Source organism: Apteryx rowi, unplaced genomic scaffold (genome assembly GCF_003343035.1).
Source record: "Apteryx rowi isolate R43461 unplaced genomic scaffold, aptRow1 scaffold_17, whole genome shotgun sequence".
Classification (NCBI taxonomy): Eukaryota; Metazoa; Chordata; class Aves; order Apterygiformes; family Apterygidae; genus Apteryx; species Apteryx rowi.
Genome location: NW_020447974.1, coordinates 4,110,186 through 4,137,195, shown reverse-complemented (window position 1 = coordinate 4,137,195; position 27,010 = coordinate 4,110,186). Strand labels below are relative to the sequence as shown.

The 27,010-nt window shown below is 38.2% G+C and overlaps 1 protein-coding gene across 1 annotated transcript in view; it reads right to left on the bottom strand.

Moving 5' to 3' along the window:
• Positions 1-3,227: 3,227 nt before the first annotated feature.
• ADAMTSL3 (ADAMTS like 3) overlaps positions 3,228-27,010 on the bottom strand; it is a 195,590-nt gene continuing 171,807 nt past the window's right edge. The window contains exons 22-30 of the mRNA XM_026060624.1: positions 26,861-26,989; positions 15,184-15,366; positions 12,999-13,118; positions 11,978-12,190; positions 9,281-9,464; positions 6,558-6,762; positions 5,645-5,754; positions 3,870-4,084; positions 3,228-3,337 (exon numbers count right to left, since the gene is read on the bottom strand). Coding sequence (XP_025916409.1) covers positions 3,228-3,337; positions 3,870-4,084; positions 5,645-5,754; positions 6,558-6,762; positions 9,281-9,464; positions 11,978-12,190; positions 12,999-13,118; positions 15,184-15,366; positions 26,861-26,989 — 1,469 coding nt within the window. The remainder of the gene's footprint in view (positions 3,338-3,869; positions 4,085-5,644; positions 5,755-6,557; positions 6,763-9,280; positions 9,465-11,977; positions 12,191-12,998; positions 13,119-15,183; positions 15,367-26,860; positions 26,990-27,010) is intronic.

The following is a 27,010-nucleotide window of genomic DNA, read 5'->3' as shown; positions in this document are numbered from 1 at the left end:
TAATACCCTCCGTCTCCCTTTTCTACAAAGGCAGAAGGACTCAACATTGGGAAATGCAATCTGAATCCATGAAGTAACGTGCCTGTGTGTTATGCCGAAAATGGCTCCTCCTCTGGGTCCGAGAGCAAGCCCAGATGCTTTTTATAATTTTCACAGCTGTTTTCATAGTTCCCCAAGTCACTTTTTTTTTCTTTCCCTGTCTTAAGTAAGTTGAGGAAAGTAATTTGCTGCCACCTACCAGCACTGTGCAATAAATTTTGAGAGGAAGTGGAGGGCATTTTCAGATACATTTAACAGATCCTCTGCAGATGYGTTTGAGGATTTTTGCGGGGGAAGAAAAGGGTGGAGGGGGAGTTTATTCCCTTTCAATTTGCCCTTAATGTTTTTCCCTAAATTTACTAGTGAAAGAGAGCAGCCCTTATTACAGTATATTTGAAAGAGCCACACCCTAGAGATTATGCTTCCAGGAAAAGCATCAAATGATATTTTAAAGCTTCAGACAATATTCAATATTTAAGGTCACTTTTTTATAAGCAGCATATTATGGAACTGCAGACAAAATGAACAGCAGGTTAGAAAACTAATATTCCTCAAAATAACAGTGGTTAAAAAGAAGCATTTTATGATGTCACACTAAATGAAGATGCAACAGCGGGAAGTTATTCTTGGATTCAATTGCTATTCTAAAAGTGCTTTTCATACACTATACCAGACTTTACAGAAAGAATGAATTGATGACATAAAACCAAAAAAGAAAAAGACTCCTGCATCTGTGTCAGTGTTACCATTGAAACATCACCATTTCATTGCTAGACATTTAATTTCAGCTTAATACAAATATTTGAGGATTTCCTTGTTCATATGATTTATGGGACTCTCTAATGACTATTATACATATTGGATACTCTGAAACAAATTTCTTCATGCAGCTATTTGCCAGCCATCACTCAGTAAATATAAAAATACAGAGACAATCTGTTGGGTCTATACATACTCTGCTAGGTGCAGTACATGGAGGCCCAGCAAGGAAAGATAACTTTATTCCACCTTTTTGCATAATCCTGATTCTAGACTTCAATGAGTAAGAGTTGGCTTATTTGGATTTTAGCACAGAAAAATCTCCTCCCCACTTTTTCAGTCAGCTTACCTCTTATGTTGCCTCTTAATAGCAGTGCAAAGTAGACTGTAGTGAAGCTGAGAATCTGTCTGATAAGCTGTCAGAAATAAGAACTAGTCTTAGCTTTGAAAAATCTGGGATTATGGAAATAGTAGGTTCATAAATAACACTTGGGAGGGAAGCATAGCTACCATGAAAATCACAGTAATAAACAATCTGTGTAATCATGCTGTTGAATAATCAAAGTATAGTTTATTTCAGAAATATCAAAACTAAGTTTAAGAAAGCTAAATATTAAACATCTTCAGTTACTGGAGTAGCAATAAAATAAGCTACAGAGGAATGTCATGCCAATTGCAAAACAAACATTTACAGCACGGCTTCTGTATAGCATGCATACTTAACCAAAGACAAAATTAAAGCAACAAAAGAATGCTATGTGTTAACATTCAAAAACTTTAAATATAAAGGAAAAACATGAATAAGAAATTTTGGTAATAAGAAAAAATATATGTCCCAAAATCTTTATTAAACACTGTACAAAACAAAATATTGCACTTTTAAATCAGACAATAAATATCTACAAAAGTATCTTACAAATGTTTTTCTTTTAATTTAAAAAAAACTGCTTAAACAATCAAGACCCATTGCTGATTAAGAAGGTAATGATCAGGAATATCCTCTCCTTGCAGTCAGCCTTGGACACAATAGTCCACTTTAAACACTTTCTATACAGTAGTGCTAATCTAATTTTCAGTGATACAAACCCATTGTGTAGGAATACTGCTTCTAAAACTGTTCTTACAGCATACCCACTAATTACAATGCAATGTAGTTCAGTAACCTAACACAAAACCCAAGTCAAGATAAGGATTCAGGCCTCCAGCATGTGCAGTAGTGTGGAAACTACAAAAGAAAAAAACAACTACTATCTGCTACCTCCCTATGGGGTTCTCTGTACTTAAAGCCCTATGAGACAATCTGCAATACAGAAAACAATTTACCCAGGAATGTCATAATCAAAATTTATCAATTTTCAAAAGATTTGAATAGTTAATGGTCATGATGAAAAAAATCATCTTGACTGAAAACCGCTCAAAATAGGCTTTTCTTGCACTTGTTCATCTTCATAATTAATATTTCTTCCTTGGACTTTTTTCCCCATTAATGCAAAAACTAGTATTTATTCAAGGCAAAGTTTGACAGCACGTTCAGCCAGTTATCGGCTCTAGTTCCCCATTTGACCATGTGCAAGGGAATAGTGCTCACAAAGGTTTCATTCACAGCTCTGACAAGGAAGCCTTGTGTCTAATTTAAAATCAGTAGAGAAGTCCAATCATGCCAGAACTTTGATCGTACTTCAGTGACTGGAGCAGAAGAATAGAAACGATGGAAAATGACACCTCATTTATTCGAAACAGATCTATTGCTGTTTTGAAAATTGTACTGGCATCCACAATGCCTTTTATTGTATACGCATAAATACAAGTATGAAGAAAGAAATGTACTTCTGTGTATCCGTCTGACAGCTAATCTCAATAAAACGTATCCTGTGAGATTGACCCTTAAGCTCAAGCTGTTTATGAAAATGAAGTCACTGCCAAAAATTTTACAGCTACAAGCCACAGTGTCTATAAATTTAAGAATCATGTTAAATTTGATAAAATAATAAAAATGAGAACTACAGGTCAACAGTTGCAGCATTCTGAAATTCTTCAAAGGATTTTGTGACTTTGGCTTTCTCATAACTTAAGGACAGTATGCACTACCTGGTGCTTTTTAGATAATGCTTTTTCCCCCCAATAAAATTATAATGTGATGGCCTGTAAAATTTTACAGATGATGTGCCATGATATTATCTTCCTAATCCAGACACAAAAATGTTTAAAACATTAGAAGTTCCATTGCAAATAGTGGATAATAAAAGTTCCCAGAAAAAATACCCTGTCCAGCATATCAATCTACAATAGTGTTTTTTCATTAGCCCCATGTATCCATTTAACTGTTATGACTAATGTCTTATTTACAAGTATATACTTTGAGCAGGCTAGTTTAATGAACCTCTCTTCTCATCTCTTCACTGCAGCATCATGAACTTTCCATAGAAGAGTTACACTTCCTGGCACGACTGACAACATCTTTGTCTGTAGATGTCTATCAAGCATAACTTTAGTTGCTTTACAAACGTACAGTAGTGAGTTGTATCCTTGCATTCGCCTTCTGAAAAATATATTTGAACATTAAAAGGCTTTATAATGGACAAAAGATACATAGTAGAATTAATAATCATAACCATAAACAACTGAAGGATTGCTGGTAGCTTGGTGATTATTTTATTTTTCATTTCAGACAACAGTGGACTCAAATCTAAACTAGGTCACAAATAAAAGGCATGATCTCACTGTATTCATTTACCTATTGCATATTTCAGAAAACTACCCCACCTTTCAGTAATTAGCAGCTCGCTCAGAGACTCATGAATGAGTCACAACTGGCACAGTCATGAAGGGAAGTTTGCATAAAACAATCTCCTAAAACTCCTGCCTTTAAAAAGTGCTTTTCAGGCTTTAATATCAAACTGGCCTACTCATGGAGAAAAATAACTCCAGGATTATGAAGCGCTCCTTGGAGAGGATAGTTTTACATTTGATGTACAATCAAATGCTTGCAAATTCATTAGTATACAACTGTGAATCTCTTTCCAATGTAACTGCTACAAACTATTCTCAGATATAAATAAATATTTACATACTGCCACAGGATGTGACATTGCAATGCTGCCAGGTCACTGGTCTCTTCCTCCATCCACAATGCTGATCAGCCACAGGTTTGTTGTTCTTTCTGTGCACGCAGTACACTCGTCGTGACTGAAATCCATTCCCACAGTCCACACTGCAAGGCCTCCAAGGGCCTGTACGCCAATAGACATCACATGCCTCTGAAGAGCAATTTCTTCTGACAGCAGATCTGTGGAGAAAAACAAATAGCAGTTTAATGTTTATTTCTGTGCTAAACCCTTATTCATAGAATCATAAAACCGTTGAGGTTGGAAGGGACCTCTGGAGATTGTCTAGTCTAAGCCCTCTGCTCAAAGCAGGGTCAGCTAGACCAGGTTGCCCAGGACCATGTCCAGTCAGGCTCTGAATATCTCCAAAGATGGAGACTTCACAGCCTCTCTGGGCAACCTGTCCCAGTGCTTGACAATCCTCACAGTAAAAAAAGTTTTTTCTTATGTTTAAGTTGAATTTCCTGTATTTCAATTTGTGCCCATTCATTATGCCTCACTCATGACAAAAGAAAAGGTGAGTCCCTGTTTATTTAAACAACTTCCTTAATCCTGGAATAGAAAAACTGTTTCACCTTTACAAAAAGTTTCAACAAGAAAACATAACTGTCAGCATTCCCTCTTCTCTCCACCAAAACAATCCTGAAATGTTACATACTGGATGCTGCAGGTGCTCTATTTATAACCGCTCTCCTGAACACAAAATAACATTTCTACGTCAACACTAAATCCCCTCAAACATTTGAAGCCAAAGTGAAATCCTGGCTCCCAGTAGTAAATGGGAGTTTGACCATTTATGTCAGTGGAGCCAAAATTTCATCCTATGTGCAGTGAAAATGCTTTAAAACGATCACAAAGAAGAAGCACTGTTATAAAGAGAAATATTAAAAGCTGGGTTCAGTAATCCAGAAATATGGTAACAATTTACATATGTGTACTTGCTACCCATATATTCCCTGCTCTTCACTGAGCTACCTATGCCTTTGGGTAGGTCTGGAATAGTGTCTTGCACCCCTACACCTTCATGTTCAGTTTGAATTCCTCTTTAATTCAACCCTTTTTGAGATTATAGTGTTTTATACAGATGGCCATTCACTTATGAGCTCTAGCATAGTCCCAAATGAATCTGCTGATTAAGATTCTGAGGAGATGTAAAGTCCATAATTTTCATATTGGAAGGGGTTATTTACAGGTAGGAGAAAAATTCACAAAGTGCTTAAAAAGAATGTGTACCTTGAGGAAAAAAAACCTCACACCTTCTCATTCATTCAGTTTTTCATTTGTTTTGCCCACATATATACCTCGAGAGGCAGAAGAATGAAGTCTATACAGAGAAATATACCCTATGAGGCCCAGGAAAACTCTTAATTTATAAAACTTGGTCTGCAGTAGACTATAATAAAAGTGTTATCAGAAGAGATCTAGATCAGCAATAAGAAGAAAGTTAAGACAGATCACTAGAGTTTTTACTTTCTTTGGCCCTGGGAATCAAGACACCATCATTCTGTTCCCAGCTTTGCTATTAGCATAGTGGAGGACGCTGATCAACTCCATTGTCCTCCTTGGGTTCCTGAATTCATCCAGTGTATAAAAGCGATGATAGACACTACCTCCTTTCTTTGAGTTTGATTCCTAAGAAGGATTTGCATATTTATACTGGCTGGACAATACGGTGTCTTTACTTTGATCATCTAAAGAATCTAACTTGGCTTGATTATGTTTGCATGCTTTAAACTGAATACCTCTTTCCTTCATCACAAGAAGAGTTTGGCACCACAGATCCATTACGAAGCTGACATATAAAGTGACGATGGTGTAAACCTACAGCACGGCCTACACAGCGACCAGAACACTGAAAAATGGGGAGAAGGGGCRAGGGGAAAGAAAAAGAAACAAAAGTGAATATCAACAGAATCTCCCTTCTAGGCAGTTAGTTACACAACCAGGCGTCACCCTTGATTTGTATCTCTCCCTCTTCAATCCCCATCACACCTCAGTTCAGACAAGGCCTAAGCTGTCCAGTTCTCTGTGTGTGATTTCTCACACCCATTCATAAAGCTAAATCTATTGTCTACACACTAATCATTTCACATCTCTATTGTTATAACATTCTTTCCCTAGCTCTGACAAACACAAACTTGCCATGCTAACAGCCATATCTGGAACGCTGCTCTACTAATTCTCTTAATTCAGTACTTTGCTCATTAAATAGTAAATGCTGTGTAATTACAAAAATCCTGTCAAAATGAACACAAGTTTTTTGCAGAAATGAAGATGCAGGACATAAGAAAGCAAAGTTCTGTGTATTAAATATTTGGCAGCTGCTTTTGAAGCACATTTATATATTTTTCTTGGGCGACTTCACAAGTACAGCTATGCAAACTTGGTTCTTATAAGGCTGCAGTAAAAGCAATACACCAGCACAAAAGAATGGAATACCTAGTAATGAATTAGGTTATAAAATATACTGAATTAGATCAGACATCACAAAATTAAGAAATCAGGATTTGTAATTCACTGTTCTGAAAGGTGATTTTAACTAGTGTCACATAGCTCTTCCTACGTACGTGAGAACACACATGTTCAGACAATGACATGATGATACTAATATGTTTTTATAATACAAAGAGGTTCCAGATGAACTCTGCAACTTACCTGCCCTTTGGTCTGTATCGTCCGCTCTGTACATGAATAAATCATACAGGGTTTCCTTCCCAGAGGACGATCTCTGTGTATACAAGCATCTGGTAATAGCGTCAGCACACTGCCACTGGCTTTTGTTTGTTGGCAAGTTACTTGTCGAAAGTGAAATCCACTGCCACAAGACGCAGAGCACTCAGACCATGGGCTAGTGACCCACCTACAGGATGCAGAAAAACAAATTCATTGCAAGTATGCAAGCAGTGTAAGCTTGCTGGTAGTTTGCAGCAATCTGCAAATAGAAATCAAAGCAGCTTTAATTTGGGTTATTATAAGTTTTAGGTGGATGTCTAAAGTCAAGAATTTGATGTGAGAAAAGGAGAACGAGCTTTTCAGCTGTTACACAGGATCTTACAAATTTGGTAAACCAAAGCCTTCTAAGATATAGTGTAACTCAATATATGCTGACTGAATTTACACTAGTTGTTACCCAAAAGATTATACTAGGTAAACCCTATAGTCTCTGCTGGATTTAACAGCAGTTCCATAACTTATAAAATGAATGGTACTGACTCACTTGGCATTAAGGTAACGTGTCGTAATGCATCCAAATTTATTACATCAAGATCTTGTTAGATAATGGCTCAAAAAGAACATTTTATTTATTGATCACATGTTGCAAACATTTAGCGTATTTTGAAAGCTAGGAACAATACAGGGGAGGCAGAAGGTGGTAATATAATTTATTCTACTTAATCTCTTCATAAATCTAGCTAGAAATAAGGAATGGGACTTTATTTGTAGCACAACTGTGATAACAGGAAAAATATTCTATTCTCTTCAGCAGTTATTTAGTTTTCTTATGGTCAAACTGTTTACATCCACTCAAGACAGATTAATCTTTTACAATCTGGACTCTTGTCTTTCTCCCTTTTAGAGCTCAAGTACTTTGTAAATATTTGGTGCAACATATGCACAGCAAATCAACAAGGCCCAGATTTGGCAAGCACTTGAAACAGAAGTTAAGCACATGCTTAAATCCTTATATTTGCTTAACTACACTTATATATGCTATACCAGAGAGAAGTGGATTAAACACAGGCATAACACCTTTGAATAACAGGGGCCCACAACTCTGACTTTACATCTAAAATCTATATAACTCTATGGATACTTTCTAAAGAGTTGCCTTGGGATAAGTGGATAGTGCAGAGGTCTGTACATGGGGAAACAGAATGGGAAGTCTGAGCATTTTGCACTTCCCTCCCTGATCAGCAACCACAGGGAAGAGGGGAGAGGTTGGAGGCACTAGGCGCTAGAGACAGGGCTATTTCCCAGGCATCTGGGAAGCCTGGAAYACTTTAAAAAGGCAAAGAGAGTTATGTTATATTATGTATAATTCTAGGTACAGTTAACTGTTAGTATACCCAGAATTCTCTTCCACTGTTTAATTCTACATAAAGCCAAACTGAAAGCAAAATAAAGCATTTTAGTAGGAGAGAATTTAGGTCGCAGTCTCTTTAGCCATACAAAATAACTGCTTGATTTTTACGGTGATTACTCTGGGTCCAGTGTTATTCAGATTAAGTCATGCACTGGAGTCCATTAAAGCCACGGCCTTTGCTTAGGGGGCCACTGCCCCCCAGCATCCTCATAACTCTCTTGTCTGCTCTGAATGGCCAGATTTTAGAGGGAAGCCTGCAACTGAGTCTGTGTTTCATACTATTTGCTCTATTTTAGTATTTTTCCACTGGCAAGAAGTTCACTTGTTATGGGCTGGCTGTAGTTCAGACTCACAATTTAGAATGATCTGGTTTTTTGGCTGCTAATAATGAAATATAAACAAATTTCTCCAGATATTTATCTGTTGCTATGTTTTCTGTATTTAGAACACAGAGTTTAGAACATACTGGCAGATGCACGCCCACAATGTCAGTTAAGGTCTTAACACTTCTCTCTGAAGATTTTCCAGTGAGGGACAACTCCAAAACGTGTGCATGACTTTTCATCCCTCATGGATTTTACATTGCTGACAGCGATGGCCAATCCTTGAAAGCAACGCAGAGCACTTGTTTTGAGGATGGCTGTGGGATTTCCTGCTAAAGACCTAGAGCAACACCTGGCTTAGCTGGAACGCTCAGTGCAGTCCACAAAATCTGGAGGTGAGATTTCGACTTTTTGGAACCAGAGGCTGTGATTGTATTTGCCTGTGATATAAAGATTTTCTGCCCAAAGATCACAAGATATCCCAGCTGATTCAGCCAGAAGATTGGCAGAGAAGCACATACAAGGACTGTGACACTGTGGTGAGGGGCACAAGAGACAACTGAGGTGCTCCACAGCAGACATCCTACAGACAGCTGCTCTGCTAGCATGGAAGGAGACAAGGTCACCACAGACTCCACTCACGAGCATCTTGGCTGCTCTAAACATAACCAGCTTTTCTCGAGGTGCTGGCACAGATCCCACAAAACTAGCAGATGCCAGTGTTATCAGAGGGACCTCCAGCTTCGCTTTAAAGGTGTTAGCGTGGTAGCAGCAAGACTAGCTGCAGCAACACAGAGCTCTGCACAGTCTCATTTATTCTGCTGAATCTAGCATTACCCTACCTGCTTGTGATACATCTTCACATCTCTCATGCTTTAGGGGTTCACGACAAAATAAAACCCAAATTTCAGACTCGCAGAATAACACCCAGAAACAAGCACTTTCAGGTGTTTGAGTAGAAAGGAGCTTACCTGGCAGGGCAGTCACATCTGTTGCATGACTGATAAGTAGTCACTGGCTTTTGCTGTTCTTTGCATAATGATTCATTTACTTTCTGTTTCTCTGAATTCATGCACTGTAGTCTTCTGGAGCGGGTTCCCGAATTCCCACAGCTAGCTGAGCAAGTACTCCACTCCACATATTCCCATTTATAATCTAGTCATAGGAGAAGAAATGCAGTTGAAAACTAGTGAGTGAGAGAGGCATTACGCATTGTAACTGGGTCACATTTTGATTGTTCTGGCAGCACAGCCTGTAAGCTAGATAGGTACCACATTCAATGCAGAAGAGCAAATATCTCAGCATTGTGGAAAGGGACCATAAGCCGGAGAAGAATTTAGTCCTGCTCAGCTTCCCTCAACTTCAGCTCTTACACATGAGCATGAAGTTCTCTAGAAGGCAAATGGGATCAGCATATGTGCACATGAAGGGCAGAACTTGGCTCACAGTAGGAACTGATGAACTTCTTTTAAAACTTTCATAACATTTTTATACAATGAGCATTAAAAAGAGGAAACTGTAAATCAGGGTCTGTAGGCTTCCTGCTGTTCTACAGTAAGTTTATTCTGAAGAAAACTCATCTTACTCCAGACACTTCACATAATTTCATGATTTAAGAGAATCCTGTGCTAAACTATAGAAAAGGTATTTAATGCATAAATAACTTGCCACAGAGGCATCTGGCAAGATGAAAAGGGAATTTGTTTTAAAGAGCATTTTATATTAAAGACCAATCACCTCCAACAATTACTACCTTTATATTTAGTCACAATTCCACACTTCCCCCTCCCCCACACTTTTTTTTTGACACTTGGTAAAAGATGAAGTACTATGCAATGTTGACAGATTTTTATGTGATCACAGAAGGAGTCAGATTTTTCTGTAATAACCAAGAATAATTGATAGCTACCAGCTGTGTCCACAGGCTCGCTCTTCCAGCACATAATGAATTCTTTAACTTATTGTTTTTCAGTGTTTCCTTATTACTTCTGGGTTTCTTAAAATAATACAAGAGGGCCTTTTTCAAAGTAGAAATGGTTAAATTTACTGAGTGCAACTAAGATGGAGAGACTGTACTGTTTGTTTAACTAGGATGACACTGCTCAGAAGTGCCCTCAATATGCCTACTGTGCAGAAACCACCAGAAGAGATTTTGCAGTCTTACAAACGCATGGGTATTTCAGTGATGAAACGTTTACAGAAGCAACAACCAGAGCTAAAGCTCATGACTGCAAAATGGAATCCCCCAAAAGACTACCAGCCTCATTAGAAAGCATACTGTTAGGCAGTATGCTTTACTTCAGCCAGCTAAAGACTACAGGTGGACAGTTCAGTACATGGCTAGGCTTGTTCAGAACTTCTAACTTTAATGAGATATATATACCAGGACCAAGGCCCGGATATATTTCTTGATAAGATCTATCAGAATATTTTCTGATTCAGTTTATTAATATTTTGATTTACTTTTGATTTCAGATTTATCACCAAGAATCAACATTTTGATAATGGACAGTAAAATTACTTTGTAACTGCAACACTAACTCCACAACCCTTGGAAACAGAAGTCGTCCTCACTCACACAAGTAAACCAATGGCAGTCATTGAGAATACCTAAATATACTTATATACAGTGTAGAGAATTGCAAGATCTGATCTTATAGATTATTTGAGTCTTTTGTACATAAACAGCAAGCCAAATCATATTGGTAGGATAATAGATAAATCATGAACAACTTCAACAGATAAATCTCATTTGCATTCCCTAGGTATTGAYTGGTTAGTAAATTTTTCTTTTTTAAATGTCAAATGGAACTCAGTGCTTTGCTGCCAGACTCTCGGCAGGACTTAAGTTCCTAACTCTCTTAGACACTCTTGAAAAGTCCAGCAATTATCATGTAATTAAGTTCTATAGCACCTTAAATATTTACAAACTACACAGAGCATTTGCAAATGCAGCCCATTGTCTTGCTGGTACATATGTAAGATTCTTCTCAAATTCATCTACAATATTGTTTATCTGCAGTTCCACACTTTGTAACTCACTAATGGAGATGGAATTTTGTGCAGGTGCATCACATTAGAGGATGAGGACCTTACAAAATGTTCTGGAAAACTTAAAACTGACATTGATAATGAATAGGTACTGTTTCCTAGGACGCAGATATGTTTAAGGGTGACTACAGTAAGATGGCTTCCATATCACTGAATGACACTTAAATGTGAAAACAACATTAAAATTATTTTGATTATAAATAATATAGTTCCACATACATCCTCCAAGTCAGTTTTTTTTCAGTTTGGTGGGTTATCATGATAACAATTTGTATGATTTGCTGAAGCTTAGAAAACTGGCCTGATTAAACAACTGCTCAAGCAGCAAGGCACTGAATCAAGCAATATTCTCACAGTTTCTCAGCTACACAAGTAAGAAATGAGATATACAATACTCTATTAGGTCCTGCTACTGTAGACGTTAATGCCCATATCCAACTCTGAGTATGGACATTGTCCATTGACTTAAATTGGACTACTCATATATCCGAAGTTAAATACACATTGTCTATTACTTTCCATGTACAAAAATAGGCCAGGGTTCAGGAAAGCCTTTACACAGTGAAAGAAAATAATATTTAAAAATTTAAGAATTTGTCATATAATTTTCAACAAACCTTCCTTCTTGACATTTACCCAAACTGACATTGGTTTTGCACTAACTGAAGTCCAACATCTGTACTGTCCAGCGAATTGACCAGAGTTGGTGTTCACCTCCAGGATACGACCCCCGACCAGGGTTCGGTATTGCAAGGTCTCAACTTCCTCGACTGGGAAATCTCTGAAAAGCCAGTGAACCGTGTTTCTGTGGTTGGTAAGCACTGGGCAACCTAAAAATCAACAGCATTTTAGCAGTTTTTTCTAAACACAGCAGCTACATTGATGTGTTTGCAAATGGGTATGTATGAACCTGTGATGTTATATAAAGGCCTTATCAATCTAAATCACAAAGAATATGCATAAATTCACTGAAGTCCAAGTTACAGCCCAAACTGATCCTGACTGAGTCTTGAGGGTTATCAGCTGTGTAAGACAATTATACTTACCATAGTTCTTTATATTTTCCCTTTTAGTAGGTTCTTGCAAACATCATTTCTATATGAACCAAGGGGGGGAAACCAAAGTATTTAAATGGAGTGAAGATTTCACACCAGACTATAATATGCAAACAGGCTTGTGAGGGGAGAGTTTTTGTCTGTTTTAGAAAGGAGTCATAAACACTAAATGAAATTACTCCACATCACTGCACAAGCACAAAAAGGGATGGAAACAGAAGTATTCATTTAGACAGAAAAATAAAAAGCAATTCTAGAGAACAGCTGGAACCCCTCGCATTTTCAAATGGAGCTCAAAGAAATTACCCAACTTCAGTCTCATGGTGAGTCATCTAGATGATGCCTGCGTGGTCACCATTACAGAACATTTTTTTGTAAAGCTGGATTAAAAAATCGTCACATCTCATCTCTAACTCTGTGGCTCCTTCTGCTCACAAAAAGCTGAGACATGCTTAGGACATCCAGATGGTCACCAAAACTGGACTCTTAGAAATCACACTCACCTCCCCCGTGGGGCCCTTTCCATTTTAATGACATTAACAACACACACAATTCAACCACCAAAGCAGAAAAGACAACACACCTATTCTCAATGGATCTCCAGGTACCACACTGACATTTGTACCGATTGCAGATGCCATTAGGACACGCTTTCTTCTGCTTCCCTTTGATGATAGAGTGTTATTCTCTGTAAATGTTTGCTCTGGAAAACAATGTATAAAATCTCTTCTTACCAAAAATTAAACCAAGGTTCTAAAGATAATTAGTAGCAAAATATCGAATACTAGTTATCAAGCAGAAGGATAGTAGTGCTTTGGAACTCTTTAGGATCTTCATTTATGCAATTAAACTGTTCATCTAACAAATATACTTCAAATATGAAAACAGGGAAACAAATTATAATATTACAAAATTTAAAACTTTTAAAATATCAAACGTATTGACTATTTTTTTAAACAATATGAGCCTATAACACTTAGCTTAAAAACAAGATTTACATGATCTCTGATTTATTTACTGTTTATTATAATAATATTGTTTATTATTGCATTATCAGTCATTCACATACAGAAATTAAAAAAAAAAAACTCTCTTAATGGAATCAGGCCAATTCTTCTGTTCCATTAGATGGAAATATGACAAACTGCCATAATAAAAAAGAGAAAATCTCTTAAAAATATGCCATGCATAGTAGAGATTGCATAATATAGGCAGAATCGTATGCCTATCACTATAGCAACTCCTCCTTTTTTATTATATGCCAGAATAACTGCCAAAACCATGGGTAATCTGCCAGTAACACACAGTTCTTGATACTTTGTCAACATTTATATTTTAATGAATGTGCATAATATCCAAGATTCACCTTCCTTCTGTGGCTTAAGGCTTTTGTTATATTCTAACTTCTGTGGGTCATTTTATAGAGGTTCCTTTGGATTAGTCTACATTCTTCCTTAGTGTAAAATGTCTGCACAAGGCCTCCTGATTGGCTGTGAAAATGGTGGGAAAAAAAATCTCCCCAGGACCACACTGAGGCCAGTCCTGCACTGTCGCCGACAGCAGAAGGGCTAGTTGTCTCGTCAGCGCGTAGGCACGCTTATTAGAAAGGCTGCACATGTTTTGAGCTGCCGCTGACTCCCCAGGGTAGGTCAGTACTTGCTGTAGCAAGGTCCAGTGGTGTGACATGACACTGCTTTGCGCAGCACTGAGTCAGTGCAATCTGCAAGTCCTGACACTGGAAGTCCTCTCATTTCATTGAACTTTTGCACAGTCAAAAAAATTGCAGAATTTGGCCCTCTACTGGCCAGTCTAGATTATTTAAAGATGTTATTTAAAAAATAAATCTAGATTTATTTTTAGTATCATGTGATCAGGATTAGAAATGAAGTTCAGACTCTTGTGAGCAATCTTCCAGTCACACCATTATAATATTATTCCTCTCAGGAACATTCGAAGTTTTGACCTAGTCCAGGAAAACTGAAACTAAGAAGGCTGCTTCAGTTTACACTCATCCTTGCACAGAGGCTCCTATTATGTCTCTGGTACGTCTTTCTTGGCCAACAGATCCAAACTTCTGCAACCTACCCTACGTGCATGCTTAAGAAAGAAAGCTTTGTAGCAGAATTGGCCATGTATAACTGTGTTGTACTTTGTACAACAAAATGGTGATCTCTAGAACTGAATGATCCATTTATTGGAGCTACTTGCAAGGCATGATTGTATTATACAGTATTACATTATTAATCTACTTACAATAGAGTCATTTAACAAGAGTTTTTGTGCAAGTTTTCTATTTTTAGAGTTAGCAGTTCATGTTCAGGCTTTTTTTGTTTTCCATGTCTCTGTTTTATTGGCCTCTATAATTAAAAAAAAAAAACAACTTTGCTTTTATTTCGCTGCATTTCCCTGTAGATTTTTCTGAATAACTCAAGCCTGACCTGTTTCCCTAGATAAAAGCACTGGGCACAATGTAATATGACACTGGATTTAGTTTTCTAATGTGTCTCATTATTTAAGGGCTGATGTTTGTTGCCTAGAAGCAAGAAGATAGAGCAACATTTGAAGAAGTCACAAATGAAACCTCCTATACGTAGATCTGCTACTACAGGAAACATGAAAGAGAACAGATCCCAAGGAGTGAGATGCAATAAAAAATTCCAAGTTTATTATAAAGCATAAAATATCTCCCCAACTAGTTCATTGCTAAAACTTCATAATCAAAGTGGCTCACTGCTGTTATCAGTAAGGAATTCTCACGTGGCACCTACCAGTTAAGTGGAGAACAGATGTGGCCTCTGCTTTTCCAAGAGCATTAGCTGCTGTGCAGGTATACGTTCCTGCATCTTCATACGAAACATTCCTCAGAAATAAAGACCCATTCAAAAGCAAGAAAGAATTGATTTGCAGCACATCTTTCTTCTTAGACCACGTTACGTTTGGTTGAGGAACACCTTTAAAATGCAAATAATTAAAATACTTACTGAGTGAGATAAATCATAGGTTTTATATTGCTGACTGCTACTATAATATCGAAGAACCATAAGTCTCTTTGTCATTTCACCAATACTGTAAATTAAAATAACAACACTGCAGCTAAATGAGCACTTTTTCCACTCACAACAAAACTTCTCAGTTATTAGCCCTATTAACAGTTCAGCATCCCACAGAGATTAAAGGTTAAGCACTGTAAGGCAAGCTCACAGAACAGCTTTAAAAACTGCTGCCAGTCATTCAAAAGCAACGCAATGTGTTCGTGTGTGCGTCTACTGAAAAACATGAGACTCAACCCCAGCCTGGACCAACTCATGTGGAGATCTGCACAGCATCTTTTCATTGAACCTGCAGCCCAGAATACATGGAGTGAATAAATATTACATTTCTAATTAAAACAAATCAGAAAAAGAAATTGAGGAGCAATGTTTCTCTTGAAGAAAAAGGATGTATTTATTAATGAAATTAGAAAATATATGGGGCCAATTTCTGCCAAAGAGACCACTGAAGACTTCTCCAGATAGCAGATGCCATAAAGACAAATTGTAGCAACGCTCTGCGAAGAAACAGAAAGAGCTTTTAACAACTAAAGTAGGGGATCAGTTGTTTAACACTCATTTATCATGTTATAGAAAGCCATCATCTTTCCTACTGAAAAGTTGGAACTCTGAGAAATTCAGTATTTGCAGATAACTTGCCATTCTATATTTTAATCTATTAATGACTTTGGATTTTTAGTTTTAATTAGATGACTTTTGAAACTGCATGGTATTACCTCTGTGGGATGACTTCCACTGTTGCTTTTTTTCCCCCCTCAAATATTTGCCTTTAAAAGGATATTTTGCAAGTTGGCCGATGGGACACTTTATTGCTTGCGCTCTAGTTGATCTGCCGCAGCAGAAGCGTTCATCCAAAGCTCCAAAATCCTAAATAAATCACTGGGTAGTTCTGACGTATCTGGCACGATGACTAGCCACAGAGATAAACAAATGCACAGGACAGCTCAGAGCAATTAAAACGTCTTGTGCTTGAATTCTGTTTTCTTGCCTAAATACATCAGGTCACCGCAGACTATCAGAAGGGGATCCACAACAGGACCTCACCTGAACGTGGGACACATGGAAATTTCAGCCATATCAAATGCTAATTCGGTCTCCTTTCCTCACAGATCATCGTGGGGTATTACTTTACAGATGATGTCTTCATGATGTGGAACAGCGTTTAGGAACAACTTTAACATTTCAATCACTGGCTTAGCACTTTCAATGCACACCTCAAGTTTTTGCTTTACTGTAATAGGAACCAGACATATTTTTTGGATCCTGCTATTTCACTGAAGGAAAAAGCTCCCCACATCATTTTGTCTAGAAAGACAGTGGAGAGAAATATTCTCCTGCATGATCACAGATTTTATCCTGGACAATTTAGCAACTGCCCAGTGCTTTTATGCTCACAAGGTTACGTTTTACTGAATAAAACTGCACAAAACAAGGTACAGATCTGCAGAGTACATGAGGGTCCAAAAATCAGGCTGTCCCTCAAGTTTCCAGAAGAAGCTTTATAACACTTCGAAAACTCCTTTTGGAATTAGGAAGAGGTCTTGTTTTAAGGGTCTTTTTTTCATTATATCCCAGCTTTCTGGCTACAATATATCATTCTCAGACACATTTTTCCTTTACACTGTATTTTCCATGGCCATTCAGGGATATATACTTACTGTACAGATGAGTTGAGGAGGTGTTGTGAGGATGCTGAGCTATTTTAATCTAAGGCTTAGGTTTGCAGTCAGACTACCCTCAGTGGCACCAAAATCCTGCAGACCAATTAGAGCCCAAAACAGGCCAGAAGCAGCACAGCTGGGATAGGACTGAGATCAAAAGATTCAAAACTCAGTTTCCCCAAAACACAAAAACATGAAAACGTTTGGAAAGGTTCAAATTTAAGCTTTTGACCTGGGCCTCTATCAAGCTTCAGCCCAACCTCCTCCCTTGATAGAGTCCTCACTCTGCTCTCAACACAGCATTCAGAAATGTATCTCATTCCTGGGATTTAACTTAAGTAAAATATTTCTTCCTTCCAAACTTGGTCTGTATCCGAGAGTTTATCCCTGAAAAGTTGCTGTGTCTCTATTCTTCTTGTCTGTCATTCAGAGACATGTACAGCCTTTTTAAAACCTGGACTGGAGCTCAGTTTGCAGAAGAAATCTGCAGAATAGCTTTGACTCTCGTTTTAAGTTCAAAACTAGGGTATCTGTCACACACACCCTTAAGTCAAATTAAATTACTAGCCAGTAATTCCTCCTTCTGCCCCAAGGACCTCCATACAATTCTCTGGGGGGGGGGGGGAGTGGAAATCATGCAGTACCACACACACTAGAAAGTAAATCAGGCCATTTCTCAAGTGAATACAGTGAATAAACAAAAGGTCTAAGGAGCAAAAGTGTGGACAGAGCCGTGCATGGCAGTACAGCAGTCAGCCCAACTGAAATGCACAGTGAATCCATCCAAATTATCTTAAGGGTGCTGTCACTTGCAGAAAGTGAAAAAAAATATTTAAAAATTATCAGTTAAATCTATACATATAGAAGACACAGCTGCATGCTAGAAGAAGGGGGCCTCTAACCCAGCCTTCCAAGGGAACTCCAAACTGAAGAGCACAAAGGTGATACAAAGGCTTGTGTGTCTAGAGAGGGGCAGCACAGTATTGGGCCAGAAACAAGTTTTTATTGTGTTGTACTATTCACATCTGCTGATAGACACCCAATAAATGGATTAAAGAAATAAAACAGACAGGAGAAGAATGTAAAGCCATCCCTTACAGTCCAGCTCCTTTGCATGCTTGGGTGAAGCAGCAGACACATTGCGAGTTCTTTGGGACAGCTTCAGCTTATCTGCATGTTTACGGGGCCAGTCAGAAATCCTTTTCTGCCATAACTCTCACGAAAGACACCGAGTTCTTGTGCATACTGTCATTTCTGGAATTCCTATCAGGAGGAACTCTTACTGTTGGAAGATACTCAAACAAAACTATTTTTAAATGTGCATTTACCTTTTTAATAGTCTCTGTGCTTAACAGTGCTTTGCTTAAAACCCCTTCTCATAAGGTAGCTCACAGCACAACCCCAACACGCAATTACCATTATTTGTGCGTTTCTGTGGCATAAGCTTCCATCACGCAGCTTTTCAATACTTTCCCTTTAGAAATAAGACCCCACGTTTACTACTCCTGAGATAAGATTTTGCTTCCCTACTGGCATGCAGGGCTGCACACTGAGTTAAAGATTATCTACCAGCTCTTGTGAGAAAGAGGGCAAGGTATACAATTCTCCCGTTCCTCTTGTGACAAGACTCTCAGTACTACTCTGAATAGCACTGATTTAGCTACACAAAAAACTGCAGGATACTTCAAAGCAGGCCATCAAAATGCAAAAAAGCTGTTTTTCCTAGGCAAAACAGTTAAGGCCTAAAATCTGTGCTTTATCCTTTAGTATTTGTGTCAATAAAGCTTTAAAAGTTTTATAAATATTAAGCTTTCTTTTCTGAAGAGAAATTAAACTAAGCAAGAAGAGGCCAAACCATGAGATGACTTTTTCCTTGTATTATTATACTTAAACTTACAGGCATAAGCAGGACTTGATGGGTACTTCATCCTCTGCACAGAGTTGAATTTTACTGCAAATGCTTGACTCTCCTTTACACAAAGACTGATTTACCCTGGGACTTTACATGGACAAAAATAACATTCACTCCCTCTTCAAAATGCCCTTCCATTACAGGACTGCGTAGAGAAGACCGGTTAAATAAGAAATATGTGTTCAGGATTATTAATAGAAATGTTTAACAGCTAACTATGTTGAATTTTAAAAATACTTCCCTCTCACTGCTATATTTTTCTGCCCTCTGTTCTTCTGACTCAAAGACGTTTCTACTGTTGCCATTGTCCTCTCTGGGACGGTTTTAAAATGTGTCTTTCTTTTCATCTTCCTGTCCAAATTTAACACATCTACAAAAGCTTCTTCTGCAAAATGGCTGTCTATCCATATTGGTCAGAAGACACCAAATAATTTTAGAATCAGTTCCTAGACCTTCTCTTCAAGAAAAAAAAGTGTATCTTCCAGTTTGCAATCCTGGAAGGAAGTCATTTCCTATCTACATCCAAGAAAATATTACTTTCAAGCAGAAGAGTTCCTGGTTTGATCCCAGGCCAGGACAAAAATGAGAAGAGGTAAGAGATGGCTCAAAGCCACCTTTGTTTGCTTCATACCCCACCTCCACTCAGATGCAGCTGAGGATGAGCCCAAAGGTATCTACTCACACAAACTGCCAAAGGTTCAGAAACCCTGAATGCAGTTTAGATCCCAGGGATTCAAATGGGAGATTCGTCACTGACTTCAGCAAGTAGCAGAATAAAACAGTCATATCCTATGGCTCCAAGTCAGGAAAGCACTTAAGCACATGATTAAATCCATCCCTATTAGAGAATGCGATTAAATACATGCTTAAAATTAAACATGGCTATAATTGTGCTTCAGGAACAAAGATGTGATGCTGAATTGGGGCCTTACTAGCCTTAAAAAAGTAAAACTTAAAAGTCAGAATTTTGATCTTGTAATGGATCTAAATCCTTTGATGTTAAAAAGTTCTGCTACAGACCTAAGTAGCTACAAAACTTTAAAATTAGTTTAATCTATTTTTCTGACCTCAAACACAGGTTATTTTCCACTAGCACTGGAGCAGTTCTAAAATACTCAATGTTCCATGAAAAAAGTCATTTTCCACCATGAGTGGCCCTGGGACAGCAAATGTTACGGAAAAAAACTCTAGCTCCGGATGGGACTGTGAAACACATGTTTAAAAAAAGAAAGAAAAAAAAAAGAATCTGCACTGTAGGGTGCCCTTAAAATATTCAGTGTTCAAAAACAAATTTCCTCCAACCTTGAAAGCCCTATGAAATATTACACACTATAAAAATCTTGGCCTACTAGCTAGTTGCTCTAAAACATTGGATATGTCTTCAGAAATTTTTCCCCCAGCTTTGTAGAATCTCATAAAGTATTCTGTATTTCCCATTCAAGAGCAAGGCAGAACTGCGCTGGCAGAAATCACATTTTGCTGCACTTTTCTAAAAGTTTACCTAACTTTAGAGGCCAGCTTTGCATGTCATTTTTCAGAGGAAATGATTCTGGGTCAGCAGTGTACACGATGAATGTCCTCTGAATATTACTTCTTCTACACTAACAGCTACAGTGGAATTAGCATAACTTACAATACAATTTCTTCAGCTGATATATTTTCTTATTTTCTCTAGCAGAAATCACAAAATTCCTTTAAACTTATCTGTACTATGCTTGAGCCAATCAACTCCTAGTGAACTTCAAAGAGCCTAGACTATGCTGCTAGTGGAATTACCTGCACGAACCTTGCCAGCTTCACAGGGAGCAATAGGCCTGGACTGAGAACCAGAGGGAGACGTTCTGGCACTCGGTGAGGTCTTCCAACCTGCTCCCTGATCCTGCCCCACTTTCCCACAGTCTCTCAAAGCTATTCTCTCTGCCTCTTTCTACCAGCCAGGTGACAGCCCCTCTTCCTAAGCAGTAGCAGCAGCTGGCAGAATTCAGGTATATTTGCTGATGTCTGGTGACCTCCTCAGAGGGGTCTCTAAAGCAAGAGCCCTTCTCATCCCACCCTTGCTACAGCTCTGCCAGGTCCTCTTTAGTTCTCTGTCAGCTCGAAGAGCTGCAGGAGTTTAGGGCTAAGATTTTTCAAAAAATTGGCATTTAAAATTAGGCAACTCTATTTAGGCATCTATATAAGAGGGCTGAATCGAGTAAGAACTCAGAAATAACTGCTAGACTAAACTCTCTAGGGGACCCCCAACAAGGATGTGGTTGGTGCACCTTAGGGCAATCCCACACCTCACCGATTTTGTCAGAGACAGCTCTGCCTAGCTGGTTAGCTGGTCATTCAAACTGAATAGCCGTGGCTATATCACCAAGGACCCAGATATTTATGGTCTTGGAGGAGATACATAATCAAGGACTTGAAGCAGATATATATTCCAGGACTCAGAAAATATAGTTTTATCAGAAATTAAAAGAACTACACAGGAATTGCCATCCTTAATCAGACCTGAAGTCCATCTAACGCGGCATTGTATGTCCGGTGGTGGGCAGCTGGGGATGCGTAGGGAAAGAGCATTAAAATCATGGCATTTATGGACTGACCCCTCCTCAGTATATCTTCCTGACTGCCTAAACCAGAGGTGGCACTTAGACCATCATGCTTGTTATTTTTTCTTATGTTTTCCTTCTACCTTTTCTAGTACTGCTATATTCTTTTGAGCTGAGGTGACCAGAACTGCAAACAGGATGCCCCATGGGTTTAAACAGTAGCCAAATTATACTTTCTCTTATCAGTTTGTTTTCCAGTAGCCCTGACTTGCCTTTATGGCCACCACGCAGGAGGAAGCCAAGGTCCCCAGGTCACTAACCACCATGGCTCCACAAACCTTCCTCTGAGTGACAGTTCTTCAAGTACAGCCCACCACTGTGTGCACATGTCTATATTTAAAGTTATTTTTTCTACATGTACATTTAGTTTGCACTTATCAACTCTGAACACTGTCTGCCTCAATTTAACAACTAAATGCTATTTGTGTGATCCTGCTGCAGCTCTTTGCATCTAACTTAAGATTTATTATCCATGATTATTCTTGACCCTTCAGTTTTTGTCAACTAACTGTTCACATTTTGTTTCAGAACTTTCATAAATATGTTGAAAATCCCAAGTCCCGGAACAGTCTTGGGGCACCTGACTGATAATCCCCCTCCACTGAAAAAATTGACAACTTCTTCCTTCCATTTACTGCCTATTATTTAATCATGTTCTAATCAACAAAGTAACCTCTTCTTTTACACTGTGAGAGTTTCTTTAGCTTTGCCTAGGGAAGCTCTGACAGCTTTTTGAAAATCCAAGCAGAGTACAAAGGGAACACCCCACACCTGCTGAGCGTTCCCAACAAGACTAAAGGATTTCTGATATTTTGCCTTTCTCTAACAAAATCCACATTAATGCCTCCTGAAATAGGAGTCTGAGGCAAACCTCTACCTCAGTAAGGAAAGCTGGGAGAGAAGGAGAAGAATACACAACAGAAAAGCAGTGGTGTGAACAGTTACAATTCATGTTTTTTCCACAGGCGGTGTAGGCTACATCTACATTAGCAAGCTGGGAGGGCGTCAGGGATGGGGTTGTAAAGAGAGAGAGCAGGTACCAAGGACCTAGCACACATGCGACGTGTGTTTGGGTGAAGGCTGCTCTGGACTACTTGGCTCTAGCCTGGCCCCTGGGACTTGCTGCCCATTCGTATTTGGAGAGTACTTGGTGCACTCCCGGGCACACTTTTCAGCTTAGTTTCATGCAAAAGAGATTCAGTTTTCAGGCTCTGAGACTGTAGCAAGATACAAACCAAAGCACAGTTAAGTGGGAACAACTGTAAGATTTACTTCAACGCTTACACCTGATCCAAACTAAAACACTAATGGAGATGCACTTAAAGAAGATTAAGAACAAAAGATTTTTGCTACTATAAATAGTGTGAGTATACATCATCCCTTCCTCATGAAATATAGTTGCACTTACCCCTATACACCTTTGAAATCCATTATTAATTACTTTTAGAGACACATTAAAAAATCTAAAAGAAATTAAGATCCAGAATCCTATGTATTTAATTGCTGTTTTTCTTCACTGAGATGACTTCTGAGGGGTTAAACATAGAAGACAAAGGACAGCAAAGTCGCATTTGGATTAGTGTGGGTAAATGAAGGAACAGATGGAAAATCAAACTGCTGATTTATCCAGACGTGCTTCAAGTTCCAATACTGACAGCAAGGAGAAGGAGAACTTTGTGAAATGTGTGCAGAAAGACAACCCTGATTCAATAGGTTTTGTATACTTCTCACCAAATCTTTATCGATATTATTCTTAGAGAGCCAAAGTATGTTCATTAGTATGCAGAATTTGGATGAAGTTTTTACTCTTAAAAGTCTTCAACCCAATACATTTCAGAGATGCAATACAACGTGTATGTAATACAATCTCAACTCAGTATATTTCTTTTCTACTCCCTCACCAGCAGGGGGCATACAACGCACATTTTACACGTCTCTTTTTTCCTATTTTACTTCAGCTAAGAACTCTCAAGGTTTCACAATAAATGGAGTCTGACAGTTTTAGTTTATTTTAGTAATAATCACAAGAAGATCTTTTCTGCAAATACAATAAATGTTATCCAAGAGCAATTTGGAGCAATCAGTATTGATATTTATACCATGTGTGTTGATTGAAACGCTGTTGGCTGTAAGAATGGAATATGAATCTGTCGAGAATGTTATGAATATTTTCTATCATACACTCGTGTGGGACCTATAAAAGTGAATTTATTATAATTAGTGGAAATATATTTTTATTATAAATTAAGAAGAGAAATATATAAAATAGGTTTCAGCAATTTAGCTGAAATAATTTTCTTAACTCTTGCCTTAATGTTCTGTAATTTATTAGGATACATTGCTCTATAGCATATCTAAGTATTTGCTACCTGACTGTGATTTTTAGAGTGTGTGAGAAAGTCTTTCAAAAGGACAAAAAGAACCAAACTAGTAACAACAAAACAAGAAAAAAACCCTCTGCTCTCTAACTCTGCATGTAATATTAAACTTTCTTGTTGGATGGATTTAACGTAAAGGACATAAGGTGGCCTAACGAACCCAGAGGCCCTTAAGTGCAATACATTTGGGTCTCTTCTTGGCTATGAATAACTAAAGGCTGTATTGTACAGCCATTAGCTGGCCTTTAGAGGAGGCTGAAAAGTAAATCTTTCCCTACAACATCACCCTCTCTCTACCTCTCACAATAGTCTTTGCTGGTTTGTTGGGTGGGCTGCTCCTGCTCCCAGCTCTTCCGCTCATGATGTGCTCCTAAATGAACCATGACTTACCATTTTTGCATATATACATGATTTTCATACACATTTCAGAAAGAAAATTCCTGAATAGACCCTGCACTGTTAGACACAAAATGCAGAACTCCATATGTAGATTTATTCACAAAGAAAACCATGGTTAGAACAGCTATAAATAAGGATTATAGGTTATTCAGCCTATGGAAAAAACCCTCAAAAGTCATTGCAGCCAAGAAGTTCAAAAGTAATTTAAGAATTCTGCTAGTGGCATGGCACTAAAATTCTTCATGCACATAGACACCATGTTCATTGGGTGGTTGTTCTTATGCATGATTATTTTGTGGGCTAGCAAGAGTCCAACAGCTCGGATATATCTGTTTGGCATCACTGGAAAATTTGTATGAGTAAGGTCTGTGCCAATRGATCCTGAATATATATGCAGCAAAACACGAAGAACATCACAGCCTTATCTAGCGATACTTTGCTTACAACAGAGAGAGAAGCTGTTATCTACACAGAAAACACATCCTCCTTTCTGCATATTCAAAGGATAGGGCAGTGAAGAAAAGGTGCTCTAGATCCATAGTCCGGGTCTCCCCGCCACTAAGAGAAAGAATTGCTCTTACAGCCACTTTGATGTTACAGTCCTAACATCACCCACAGGCCTAAGAGGTCCTCAGCTGGTCTACAGAGTCACACTGCATGGTTGTCTAATGGTATTTTTAATCAAAATATTCATTGTAAGGATTTACAGTGGGCTATTACTCCAAGAAGGTAGGAGACTATTACTGTAAATCAACGTATCTAACGAGGAGAAAAAATGAGCAAAACCAGGACTCCAGCAGACTCAGGTTACCTATTCGTAGGAAGAGGACTTTTAGAGTACATCAAAATACTAATATTTTTTCTGGTTCACTTTTTCAGAAATCAAGCTCTTGCACATACGATAATGTCACAACATGTTTTATCAGTATTCACAGCAAAGCTCTCATTTTACTACACAGCAAACTCTGACAGACTTTTGCGTCCCACCCTATTAGACAAACATATTAGCATAAAGTGCTATTAAGTTCAGTCTTCTGGAACTAAAGTTAGTTGTGTATTATTCTTGATTAAGGAAGGAAAACAGAAAAAGTGTGCTTACATCATTTCATAAGTTTTTCAGCTTCTAGGCTAAGTGAAATTTTAAAACATACAAGCTCTGTTTTATTCACAAACAGTAATACTTACTTCCTTGGCAATGACAGGAAGTAAAGCAATTAGATAAATCATTTTCTAAGTCAACACTGGTGTCTAAGCATAACTGAAATTTGGCTCACTAACATACACAGTTCTAAAGCACTTGGAAGTCTACAGTCCCATGTGAAAATATTAATTTATATTTAAAATTGCTAACTGCTCACCCATCCTAACAATATTAATATTAACAGTGTGACGTTAACTCTCTGCTAAATCTGCGATGTAGGTCAGTTATACATAGAGTTGCCAAACTATCGTTGGAAAATATTACTTCATCAAAGAATTAGCCTTGGTACAACAGTGAATAGCAGAGCCACATGTCCTAATATATGTCAGCCTGGCGCCACTATTGTATGCAGAACTATTTGCATATATATATTTCTATCACTATTTTGGGTTAATATCAACACCATCTTTCTGAAATGTCCCCCCAGCAATACAAATGTAAATGGCACACTAACTTCTTGGACAATTTCAGTTGCAATGTTCATTGTTTCTAGCTCTTTCATGCGTCTGCTTCAACAAGGCATAAAAGGCTGACCTTCACCTCATCAAATATTTGGCAGAATATTACCACTGTGAATTAAATCTTATGATTGAAACTTAAAAAACAGTAACGATGAGATTAAAAGTAGAATACCTACCTTGCCCATACAAAAGACTAGAAAATAAAAGGAAATGGTGAACTGCTTAATACATGTAGCTTCTGATCAACCTAAGAGCTGCTCCACAGATGTTGAGCTAGACAATATCTACAGACTCTTGCGGCTCGGCACTTCTCTTTGTTTCCTTACTGCAGCTGCAGACTGATGGCTCTAAAAGGTAAGTTTACTTCACTGTCAGGTTTAAAGTTCTATTAAGCTGTGGCTGGAGATTTCATTTTCAGTTTTAACAATAGTCTAGACATATGTGCATCTCAAATAGGGATAAGGAAAGTTCTCTGATGAGCAAGTCAGCTGGCTGTGCTTGCTATTGCAGCAAGATAATCACTCGCTTTGGTGGGCTTTACGCTCCGCAGTGGAGCCTCTTTCATGGAAAGAGAAGTACTTTTAAAGGAAAGCCTGCTTGAACACATACACGTGTGTATAAATTAAAGTGACAGACAGAAGAGAAATAGGGCTGGTGAGGTGACAAGCCTAACAAAAATGACTAATGATTAATGATTCACTGCTTTTGCTGGTTACTTTTTTCCAAGACATACGGTAAACTTCATATTCCAACATTACAAGGAATGTCAGTAGCGTTCTTGCTTACCTTTCACTGGACACTCAACCACAATATTTGCTCCAATTCTTGCCATGACCGTACCTCCAACAACTACAGAAAGATTGCTGGCTTCCAGATTTGTAACATTTAACAAGGAGGAGAAAATGACAGGAACCTCTTTGAAATTAAAAGAAAGGA